This window comes from Muntiacus reevesi, chromosome 10 (genome assembly GCF_963930625.1).
Source record: "Muntiacus reevesi chromosome 10, mMunRee1.1, whole genome shotgun sequence".
Classification (NCBI taxonomy): domain Eukaryota; kingdom Metazoa; phylum Chordata; class Mammalia; order Artiodactyla; family Cervidae; genus Muntiacus; species Muntiacus reevesi.
In genome coordinates, this window is record NC_089258.1 from 2,584,744 (window position 1) to 2,597,172 (window position 12,429).

The following is a 12,429-nucleotide window of genomic DNA, read 5'->3' on the forward strand; positions in this document are numbered from 1 at the left end:
GGGAAAGGCTACCCACTCCAGTATCCTGGCCTAGAGAATTCCATGGACTGTATAGTCCATGGGGTCGGAAAGAGTCAGACACAATTGAGCGACTTTCACTTTCATCTTTTCATAATACATACATACACTTGTGTATGTATTATTAATAATATAATCATATATTATATTAATAATAAAATCATACATTTTTGATTCCCCTAAACAGGAACTGAAGTTAAACTTCCAAGAGATGGTTTTATTATGTCTATTCTTTGAAGGAAATAAATGCATTTTTACTAGTGTTGTGGTTTCTTTTCCTTCATTTTTTAAACTATAGTTTCTTTTTGAATACTTTTTCATAGAAGAAATATATTCATTGTCTGTTAGCTTATTTACTGAATCAAGTGTTTCATGTTTATATGTAAGGCATAATTTATACACACCTAGATCTTTTAAATGACTTTGACTTTGTGGCCTTCTAAAAAATTAGAATCAATCATCTATAAGTCTCTTTATTTTTTTTCCCCATGTAGTTCTGGTGCTGTGGATGTTAAATCATGGTGATGTTTTAGACTTAATTTGTTATGTAAAAGTGATGTGTTTATGGTTGTTTTCTATAACTTCAGCTGTTTACAATTTTTTCTTTTCTTTTCTTTCTAGCTGTCCCCTTTCCTCCGACCCAGCGGCTTACTTTGAAGGAAGTATTTGAGAATGGGAAACCTAAAATTGATGTTTTGAAAAACCATTTGGTGAAGGAAGGGCGACTGGAAGAGGAAGTAGCCTTAAAAATAATCAATGATGGGGCTGCCATTCTGAGACAAGAGAAGACCATGATAGAAGTAGATGCTCCAATCACGGGTATGAGAGGATCTGCACGGTGGCACTTAGATTGGAGCTAGTGTGAGGAATGATTACAATTCATCATCAACTAAAATGTGTAATAATTATTCTAGGAATTGTGAGCAGTCTTACGATTGTTTGATATGTTTGTTTTTCATTGAAGAAATATAATTTAAAATGTCTAATATTTCCAGTAGGACTGTTTCAGATTGATAGATTACCTGCAGTTATCAAGCAGTTCAGTCAAAAGCTAGAGTGATTTAAGTTAAAAGTTAAATTGTGATCTAAATAGTGTAATGCTCTTTCTCTTCTAAAATGTAATTTTTCGTCTCACCCTATGTCTTTTTTCCCTCCTAGTATGTGGTGACATTCATGGGCAGTTCTTTGACCTGATGAAGTTGTTTGAAGTTGGAGGGTCGCCTAGTAATACACGCTACCTCTTCCTGGGTGACTACGTGGACAGAGGCTATTTCAGTATAGAGGTAAATGTTAAACTGGATATATTGGAACCATCATATTGTATTCTTAAAAATATTTTCTTCACGAAAAAAAAGAAAAAAGGAAAAAAAATATTTTCTTTTCTTTCTTCAGTAGAAGAAATTAAAATGAACACTGGCAGAATTTATGAACGTCATTACTTTCATTAATTAAAGTGATAGAAATTGATATTAAAAAACTATTTCTTTTATTTACCAGTAAAAATCTGACATGTCGAAGGCTGTATTAACCCAGTTTTACAAATAAGTTAAGTGTTTACCAATCTTTCCTCTTTGGAGGTAGTGTACAGGCTATATATAAATAACTTAAATTTCTTTTCACCCTAAATGGGGTTTGGATTAGCTCACCTTAACTGTAAAACCATAAGCTGTTGGGCTACACTGAATGCATAGATTAACTGCCAATGCTAAATAATCAGGCATAACGTATTGTAGGAATAATTTCTGATACTATTGCACGTAGTAAGGACATGTTCATTGAAGGAAAAATAATTATAGTTAATGAAGTTAATGAAAACTCACAATTTTCATATTTTGAAAACTGTGTGATGACAGAAAAATGGTTAGATTTAAAACAAAGTATTAATATAAGCTTTTACGTATAAAAAATAAAGCTATTTTAAAACCTAACAGAGGTACTTTTCTGGTGGTCCGTTGGTTAAGATTCTAGGCTCCCCGTGCAGGGGGCCCAGGTTCACATCCCTGGTCAGGGAACTAGATCCCACATACCACATCTAGAGACCCTGCACACCGCAACAGAGACTGAAAATCTTGCAGGCTGCAACTAAGACCTGGCGCAACCAGATAAATAAGTATTTTTTAAAAAGCTGATGGAAGGACTTAGAACATTCCTATTTAATGTCTATTGATTCAGCTGTACGTGCTCGGCAAAGAAAAGTAACTTTTGAAATAGTACAGGTAATTGAATTATTATGTCCCCAGAATAAGCTTGAGATGAGACTTGAGATGAGGTTTATTGTTCATGCAGCATGTTGCCTAAATACAAGTCAACCATGTCACCTGGTTCTCAACCAGAGAAGCAGCTGTGGTTCTAAAGCTGCCAAAAACACAAGAAACAGGAGAAATGGATCTTAGTCTTCAGTTAGATAGACAGTCTAAATCTAAATTCATGAGTCAGAAAACCTCAGTGTTGTGTTGCCAGTGTCCCAGATCCTAAGTGCCTCACCTCCAGGCTGCCCCCTGCGTCGGGAGCACAGTCTTAACTGCCGGGTTACCAGGGAAATCTCACTGTTAGGTTTCGACACGTAGTAGGCACGTGGTATTTGTTGGTTGAATGCATGTTAATAAATCATAGGTTGTATTTGGTTTTATCTTGTTACTTGATGTTTGGCTACCTTAAAGTGTTTGTCTAGAATAGTTTAAGAGGTAAATTAATCAAAACTTTAAAGTGACAGCGCTGTATCACATCAGTTTTAAAACTAAACTGTAGGAGATATCTGGTGTTAGTTGGAAGTCACTTATAAACCAATAAGTTTATAGGTTCTGTAAGCTACAGCTTAGTCCAACATGATATAAGTATGTAATTGAACAATAATTTTTTTATCAATGTGCTTGATAAACATGAATGTTATGTTTGTCAAACAGAGGAAAATAAGATAATGGAGCCCCGTTTACAATTTTTTGTTATAAATAGTCATTTTTTGGGGTAGAAAAATTGGGAAATCTAACAAAAACATTTATAAATGAAATAATTACTGTTACTATTTTGTTATATTTCCTTGCATTCTTTTTTCTCCTTTTACATGTATATACAATTTTCAAAGAAAGTTGAGATTGTTTTGTGTATTCTCTTTTGTAATCTTTCCCCCCTCTTCAACTTTGTGTTGAGAACACTTTTCTCTGTCATTAAAATTTCTCTAAAAGTGTGATCAGTGGCATAAATACCACAATTTATTTCACCATTCCTCTTTGGATAATTCAGTTTGTAGCAGGTACTGCTTATTTTCTCCTTTTTCTCTTCTTATTCCTTACTAGCAAAATCCTTATTTTTTCCAAATAAATGAGCTTGGGGGTTCAGGGAGAACTTTTAATGTTGGGGAGGGAAGGCCCTTATCCCAGCCCAAGGGGATGAATTTTTCTGGTTGGTTTGAACCAGTCATGGCAATCCATTCCCTGTCACTGGTTGATTAGTCTAAGTGAACATGGGGTCCTCTTTCACCCAGTAGTATGTGAAGAGACCTTCTGATGATCATGACCTTTCTTTGTTGTGGACTAAATAATCATAAGATTGTCTCCTGATGCATAGTATGAGGGAATAAAACTTGAAATTAGAGGCCGAGAAGTATATCAACCAAATCACATTGTAGAGTGGACGTGCACTGTGCTTTTTATAGCTCATTACTTCAGAAAGGTTAGCTGGTCATTTCAGGAGGCAGAAATAAAGACCAAATAAATCAAAAGATATATCATGTTCTTGGAAAGGTAAGTATAGAAAAGAGAAAGTGCTTTCTACATTTATATATGAATTTAATATAATTTTTCCTTGGAATATTGTGAAAGTTGGTATGTTGCAAACAGAAGTCAACCCCAAAAAGGGAAAAGCCATCTAATTATATTTGTATGTGTCTATGTGTTTACATTTTTTAATATGTTTACATTTTATAATGTTTCTTTTGCATTGTCTTTCTTAAAACATACACATATTTTGATCTAACAATTTCACTTTCTGCGAAATTATACTACACATATACTCATAATTATGTACAATGACATGAATGAATAGTTTGTCACATAAAGTTCTTCTTGGCGAGCTACAGTCATGGAGTCGCAAAGAATCAGACTTGACTAAGCAACTTAGCACACAGGCATACAAAGCATCCTGCAACAAAGAATTGTGCCTGTTAATAGTTCCTAAGTTGGGAGACATTGTTATCATTCTGGGGATGTGAAGATAAGCAAGCATAACCAAGTCGTTTGTTGTGTTTTCTAGTAAGAGAGACAGCATCTTTATATTTGTTTAGTGTCCATGAAAGTCAAGTCAGGGTAAAGGACTAAAGGGGACAGGAGTAGCTCATCTGGGGCTTCCCTGGTAGCTCTGATGGTAAAGAATCCGCCTGCAATGCAGGAGACCCATGTTCGATCCCTGGGTCAGGAAGTTCTCCTGGAGAAAGGAATGGCTCCCCACTCCCGTATTCTTTCCTGGAGAATCCCATGGACAGAGGAGCCTGGAGGCTACAGTCCAGGGGGTCACAAAGAGTTGGACACGACTGAGCAACTAACACTTTCACTTTCAATTTAGTTGGAGGTCAGGGAAGTTCTATTTGAAGAGGTAACATTTGAATAGAACATGTGAATGACCGGAGAGAATGAGCCATGCGTAGGTGGAGGTGGGGTGAGTACCTTCCAGGCAGAGGCCGTGTAGAGCTCTGAGGAAGGAACTAGCCTAAGACAGCTCAGGAACAGAAGCAAGGTCAGCGTGGCTAGACAAAATGAGTAAGGGGACAATGTGGATGGTGCATCAGAGAGAGAGGCAGGGGTTAGATGATGTCAGGCTTTGCAAACCATGGTAGAGTTTGGGTTTTATTCTCAACTCAATGAAAATCCTCTAGAGCTTTTTTTGTTGATGTGTTTTTTGTTTTTTAAGCGTGGCAGTGATATAACTTCCATTTATGTTTTAAGACAGTTCCTCTAGCTGTTATGTGGGAGACTGACTCTAGGAGCCCAAGAACGGGTTCAGGGAGACTCGTTAGGAGTCTCATTCAGGAGCGTAGGCAGAAGATGCTGGTGAGCTGGAAGAGGACTTCAGAGAAGTGTCTTGATTCAGAATTTTGATGTCTTTCCTTTTAGGAGGTAGGCAGTCTTGGTTGAATTCAGCCCTTCAGGTCATGGCACATTTATTGCTAGTTTTTCCTAAAAAGTCCCTTTACTGATTTTTTTTTTTTTTTTAATTTGTGACCTCTATTTTCCTTACCCCCTCTCCAAAGTGTAAACATTTGTGTGGTATTTGGTATATACCTCAGAATATATACACTAATTATATTAACTTTTTAGTATATAATGTTTTTGAGGAAAAAATATTTTTTAGTTTTGCATAAGTGATATGGTGCTGTTAAGTCATTCTCGAACTCTAGCAGGCATCATAATTACCTGGAGGGGTTATTCAAAAACAAATTGCTAGACCCCACCCCAGAATTTCTGACTTTCTTAGGTCTGGGGTAGACCCTGGGAATCTCTGTATTCTAACAAGCTTCTGTTGATTTTCGTTTTCACGTATCATTATGTTTTAAAGGTCTGTCTGGGTTTCTCTCTGTTCCGTTGTATTCCGTAGTATACATCTGTGACATTTTAGTTCTCTGTTCTCAGTGGTGGACAACTTGGTTGACTCCAGTTTCTTTCTATAATGAACACTGTTGTGAGGGACACCCTTGTATAAATCCATTTATGGTCCCATGTTTTATTGGTAGTCACTCTATGGCTTTCTCTAGTGGCTCAGTGGTAAAGATCTGCCTGCTAATGCAGAAGACACGGGTTTAATCCCTGGGTCAGGAAGATCCCCTGAAGCAGGAAATGGCAATCCACTCCAGTATTCTTGCCTGGAGAATCCTGTGGACAAAGAAACCTGGGGGTCTGCAGTCAGTGGGGTCACAAAAGTGACTGATCGAGTCAACAACAGCGAAAGACAAAGTGGTGAATGAATGAGACTGGGATGGCTGGGGGAAAGGGTGTGACCCATCCATGAACTGAGTGTTTCAGATCACTCTTTAGAATGGCTGTAACAGTCTATATGCCTACCAGCAGCACTTAAGAATTCATGTTTCTTCCCGTCTCTTTCCAGAATTTGCTTTTATCTCATTTTCGAACATTTACCAAAATGATGGGTATAGTGTTGTTTCAATTAATATTTCTTTGATTACTAGTGCAATTAAACATCTTCTCATGTATTAGCCATTGTACCCATACGATCACTGTTAAGAACTTCTTGTATGATCTTTCATAGATAGGTTAAACATATACAGATATAGTTACATGTCTGTTTTAAAAAATAAATGAATGCCACTTTTCTTATATCTCAAATTTTTATGTATGCATGGATTCAGTTCAGTTCAGTTCAGTCATTCAGATGTGTCTGACTCTTTACGACCCCATGGACTGCAGCACACCAGACTTCCCTGTCCATCACCAACTCCCGGAGCTTGAATTTATGTGGATTAGTATGTGGGTTAATTTCTGACCATTTTGTTCTACTGGTATATTTATCTATATATGTGTCAGGACCACTGTTTTAATTTAGAAATTTTACAGTATGTCTTTACACTCTTTTTCAGTGTTTTTCTGTTTCCTGGCTATTCATGCATGTTTATTTTTTCATATCAATTTAATTATCAACTCATCTAATTCCATAGAATAACTTATGGTATTTCCATTGGAAATGCAATGAGTTTATAAACTTGGAAGAACTATATTCTTTTAATGCAGAATCATCCTATCCAAAAACAGGGAAAGTCTATTTGTTCATGTCTCCTTTTGTGTCTTTCAGGAGTGTTTTTTCAAGTTATTCCTAATGTGAGTTTTGCACACTTCTGTTAAGTTTATTCCTTTATGTTTAATCTTCTTTGCTGCTGTTGTAAATGGAGTTTTGTCTACCATTGTGTCCTACATATTGTTTGTATATATAAAGGCTACTGGTTTCACACGTTGATTTTATATCCTTTCATGTTACTGAACTTTTTTATTATTTTAGTTAGTTGTATCATTGGAGTTTTTCTGGTAGGAAATTATATTATCTTCAAATAGGAACAGTTTTATTTTTACTCATTCTTAAGCCTCTCATTGACTTCTTTTGTTGAATTCAGTTGACTAATATCTCTAGTACAGTGTTGAATAGTGGTGGTGATAGTATGTATCTTTCCTTGTTCCTGATTTTAGTGGAAATGTCTCTAGTGTTTCTCCACTAAATAAAATACAAGTTTTAGGACTAAGGTATGTGTGTGGGTGGCTTTATCATAGAGATCTGGATATTTGGATAGAATATGGGAGCAGAAAGTAAGAAGAGGTTTCTGTGAAGGCTACTCTCCTATGTTCTTTCAAACTTTTAAGGCAGGGAATTCCTTGGCGGTCCAATGGTTGGCACTCTGCGCTTCTACTTCAGGGGGCTGGGCTCAATCCCTGGCCTGGAACGGAGATCCTTCATGCCACACAGTGAGGCCAAAACAAAAACAAACAAAAAAAAAGAATTCCAGAGTGACAGCAGCAGGTCACACTCAAAAGACGGATTCCTCACATTTTGTCTTGGGAATAGCAATGAGATATGCCATTACAGCAAGTCATTTGAACTTGTATAAATTGTCTTTATATGTTATTGTAATCAAAAATAAAAATTTTATCCTTATGTTTGGCTTGTAGTGTGTGCTGTATTTATGGAGTTTAAAGATCAATCATCCCAAAACATTGTTTCTGCTTCGAGGAAATCATGAATGCAGGCATCTTACAGAATATTTTACCTTCAAACAGGAATGTAAGTATAATCAGTTCTTCAGAACTTTTTAGAAGTTATGCTTTAGCTCATCTCAAAGCAAATTAAACACACAAAAAAGAAACTAATGAACCTCAAATGCTGCCTGTTCTGTTTTGTTCTTGTTTTGTTTCATTTTCTAGTGAGAACCTAGGTTCCACTATTTAAGCAAAATAACTTTTGAGTTTCCCCCATGGGAATATTTGGAAAACATTAAAAAGTCCAAAGATATATATTGTCCACACAATTACATCACTTAAAATTAATAACTATTAGCTCACTATTTCGGAGAAGGCAATGGCAACCCACTCCAGTACTCTTGCCTGGACAATCCCATGAACAGAGGAGCCTGGTGGGCTGCGGTCCATGGGGTCGCTAAGAGTTGGACATGACTGGGCATCTTCACTTTCACTTCTCACTTTCATGCATTGCAGAAGGAAATGGCAACCCACTCCAGTGTTCTTTCCTGGAGAATCCCAGGGATGGGGGAGCCTGGTGGGCTGCCGTCTGTGGGGTCGCACAGAGTCAGACACGACTGAAGTGACTTAGCAGCGGCAGCAGCAGCTCACTATTTGAGATACAGATTTCTATTCTGTCTACATAAAAACCTATCCTGAAATAGTTCAAATCTATACATATGTACACACACACACAGCCATCCCTTGATGTCCCTGAGGATTTGCTCCAGGACTCCCACAGATAGCAAAATCTGCAGATTATCAAGTTCCTTATGTAAAGTGGTGTGATGTTTCCATATAACTTTCATACATGCTCCTGTATGTGTGTGCTAAGTCACTTCAGTCATGTCTAACTCTTTGCAACCCCATGGACTGTAACCTGCCAGGCTCCTCTGTCCATGGAATTCTCCAGGCAAGGATACTGGAGTGGGTAGCCATTCCCTTTTCCAGGGGATTCTTCTCTACCCAGGGATCGAACCTGGGTCTCCCACATTGCAGGCAGATTCTTCACCACCTGGGCCACCAGGGAAGCAAATGTCAGTAAGGAGCTGCTTAAATAAGAGATAATACTTCTTAAAAATGGAATGCTAGGCAACTGTTGTAAGATCAAGGTGGATATGTATGTCCTGATATTCAAATATGTTGTTAGGTGACCAAAGCCATTTGCAGAAGATGTATAGTGTGATCGCCTTTGTAAATTACAAATATGTAAGGTACAGAAATAATTGGTCATAGTGATTACCTGTGGGGAGTTAATAAGATTTTAAACTGGTAACTTCCAAATTATCCAACTGGGGCTGAAATCCTTAACTTTTTAAAGCATCTCAGGTGATTCTGTAGCACACTGCTAGTTAAGAACACCTGTTACAGAGGCTTGGCACATATCTACTATTTGTCATTTGAGAACCACTTCATTAAGTGATTTAAAAATTGGAAGCATTTTGCCTTATTTTTCTAAGCCAAATGTTGGAGTGGTTCTCATTATGTCTCTATGTCTTTACCTGGGAAAATTAAACAGTTCATATTAAGCAATTCTCAAAGGCCCTGGAATGCCCAATATTTAGCAATACACAAGAAACGAAGAAAGAGGTGTATGGATGCCTTTGAATTAAGATCCAGGGTTTTTTAGGTAAATTTAGTTTTTCCTCCATTTTGTTTAGAGCTTTTTTTGATGAGTATACTTGGTTCAGGCTATTTTTAGAAGATACAACAATAGTTTGGGGAAGCATTTTGAGTGTGTCGCTTTGCACAGAATTTCTTATCTCAGGTTTTTATTTACTTTTCACATGCTTTAATTTTTTAGTTAAACCACGTTTTTCCCTCTCATCTACCAACGTACTCCTGATTCTAACCCTGCATCTGAAATGTAAATAAATCTTGGAATAAACACACAAATTCAAGCACAATTTCAAATTTTTTTCCTATATAAGGAAAGGGCATGTGTGCTGCTTTGCACAAGTGTTTTTACTGAAAAGCTGATCTTTCTTATAGAGACACCGTGGCATTTAGAATCAGCACTTATAATTACTGCCAAGTGATGCTTAGTTCCAAATTTTGCAGCTGCAGTCTTGTTAATATTTCCAAAAGGGGCAGGTGGAGGCTTTTATTATTTCAGGTTTTAAAGTACTTTATATTGCAGATATTTTTTAAGTTTCTTTCAAATCCAGAGATAAGTTTTTCAGAGATAATTTGATTAGCAAAGTATAACAGTTAATTTTTGACATATTATTTATCTTTGCAAAAACATTTCTTTATTGCTATAATATTTAGAAAGCAAGTAACCTAGTGGTTTTATGATTCCATCTCATAGCTCTGGGTTCAAATTTCTAAAGTAAATTAATTTCTTTTTTCCAGGGGCCCTTTTTTGATGTGTAGTTAAACATTACTAAAATTTCAGGACGTTCCAGAAACTCCTATAATTTTGCTAATGAAAATAGTATTGTTATGACAAGGTGATTGTTTTTAATAAACAAATAATGTTTGCCATTGTTCATTACTTATATAAGCATTATTTACAGTAGCAAGAGATTGGTGTCCTTAGATTGTTTTATATCCATAAAGTGAAATATTATGTAGGTATTTAAAAATTACAAAGCTCTTCATATAATGATGTGGTGTGATCTCCAGAATATGTTTTTGAGTCCAAAAAGCAGGAATTCCCTGATGGTCCAGTGGTTAGGACTCCATGCTTTCACTGCCAAGAGGCTGAGTTCCATCCCTGGTCAGAGAACTAAGATACAACATGCTGCACATTACAACCAGAAAAAAAAGGTCAAAAAAGCAAGTGAAAACAGTGTAGATATGCTGCTGCTGCTAAGTCGCTTCAGTCGTGTCCAACTGTGTGTGACCCCATAGACGGCAGCCTACCAGGCTCTGCCGTCCCTGGGATTCTCCAGGCAAGAACACTGGAGTGGGTTGCCATTTCCTTCTCCAGTGCATGAAAGTGAAAAGTGAAAGGGAAGTCGCTCAGCCGTGTCCGACTCTCAGTGACCCCATGGACTGCAGCCCACCAGGCTCCTCTGTCCATGGGGTTTTCCAGGCAAGAGTACTGGAGTGGGGTGCCATTTCCTTCTCCGAAGTAGATATGCTACATTTATGTAAAAAACAAAAGGCTGTTGTGAAAGGGAAACACACATATTTGCATGTATGTGCATCAAATATCTTACAAAGACACCCAGAAAACTAGTTGCCTAAAGGAGGGGCAAGAGACACTAATTTTGAAACTTTTTTTTTTAACCTATTACCTTTTTAAAAAAAAAAAAATGAAAGCAAATAAAAATTAAATATATATAACCACTGTTTAGAGCAATTCATGGTTTTTTGCAAATAGTGTTGACTCTCAAAATTACTTTGAAAGAATATTGGTGAGAATTTTGTTTTGTTCATGTTCTATAACTGATACTGGTTAGAACTTGTTATCAGTGTGATCCTGTGACCGAGGTGCACATTTGCTTCATTATGGGATGTTCCTTACAATTTATTATGAAAATAAAACACTCAAGTCAGCTCGTTTAACCTTCGGTAACTATATATTTGGCTCTTTAGATTCTCCTACTAAATATTTAACTTAAAAAATAAAGACTGGGAGGAGTATGGCATCATGTTAAGAGCATGAACAGGTTCAAGTTCTAGTTCCATTACTTACTAGTTGCAGCTTTGGACAAGTGAGCCCAGTTTCCTGAACTTTTTAATGAAGTCAGTGATAGTACCTACTAGATAGAATTTCTCTGAGGATAAGACAAGGTAATTTTATTGGTTAACACTCACTGGGACTTCCCTGGTGGTTCAGGGTCTGAGACTGTGCTCCCAATGCACAGGGGCCTGGGTTCAATCAGGGAACTAGATCCTGCATGCCATAGCTAAAGATCCTGCATGCCACAATGAAGCTCAAATATCCTGCATGCTGTAACTAAGACCTGGTGTGGCCAAATAAGTAAGTAAATATTTAAAAAAAAAACCCCAAACTTATATAGTACCGACTTTGTGCCACACATTTTTCAAAGCATTTTACATATGTGAATTCACTTGATCCTCATAGCAACCTTGTAATGTAGGCGGGCATTATTATTAGGCCCATATTATAGATGAGAAAATCAAGACAGAGTTAAGGAATTTGTCCAAAGTACAATTGCTAGTAAGTGGTGGGGCCAAGGTTCAAGTCCAGGCAGTCAGGTTCCAGACTCCACTCCACTGTGTTTAAGATGGCACAGGAACATTGTGAGCCTTCAACAAATTTTAATAATAAAGATAATATAATAATAAATATTACTATACAAAAATTATATATCCATCATAGAAAATGCAGTTAAACTTAGTCATCTGCAGTCTAACCCCTCAGAAAAGAAGAATTGGTGTTTATGTATCTACTCAAAACTTTGAGAACATAAAAACGAGAACATTCTGTAACTCGTATTTTGGTTGTGTGCTTAGTTTGATTCGTGACTTCCTCTTTCAATTTACAAAATGGGTTAAGACACTGTATTTCTTTCTTCAGACTTGGCATTCTCTGGAAATAGGCTAAGGAATTGTTCTGAGTCATTCTTAGGGTTGAAAGGCAGTTTATTGGTGTAAAATGGTGTTTGGAGCATGAACTAATATGTAATTAAAATCCTGCCTATATGCACCCTTAGGACTTTTACAAAGGACTTGCTTATTGATGTTGGCAACAAGGGGAACTCTGGCT

The 12,429-nt window shown here is 36.9% G+C and overlaps 1 protein-coding gene across 5 annotated transcripts in view; it reads left to right on the plus strand.

The window, feature by feature from the left end:
- The window catches only part of PPP3CC (protein phosphatase 3 catalytic subunit gamma), a 79,343-nt gene that overhangs the window by 32,436 nt on the left and 34,478 nt on the right, over nucleotides 1–12,429 (plus strand). For all 5 annotated transcript variants that reach the window (XM_065947603.1, XM_065947599.1, XM_065947601.1 and 2 more), the window contains exons 2-4: nucleotides 640–837; nucleotides 1,177–1,301; nucleotides 7,680–7,791. In XM_065947603.1, the coding sequence (XP_065803675.1) occupies nucleotides 640–837; nucleotides 1,177–1,301; nucleotides 7,680–7,791 (435 nt within the window). The remainder of the gene's footprint in view (nucleotides 1–639; nucleotides 838–1,176; nucleotides 1,302–7,679; nucleotides 7,792–12,429) is intronic.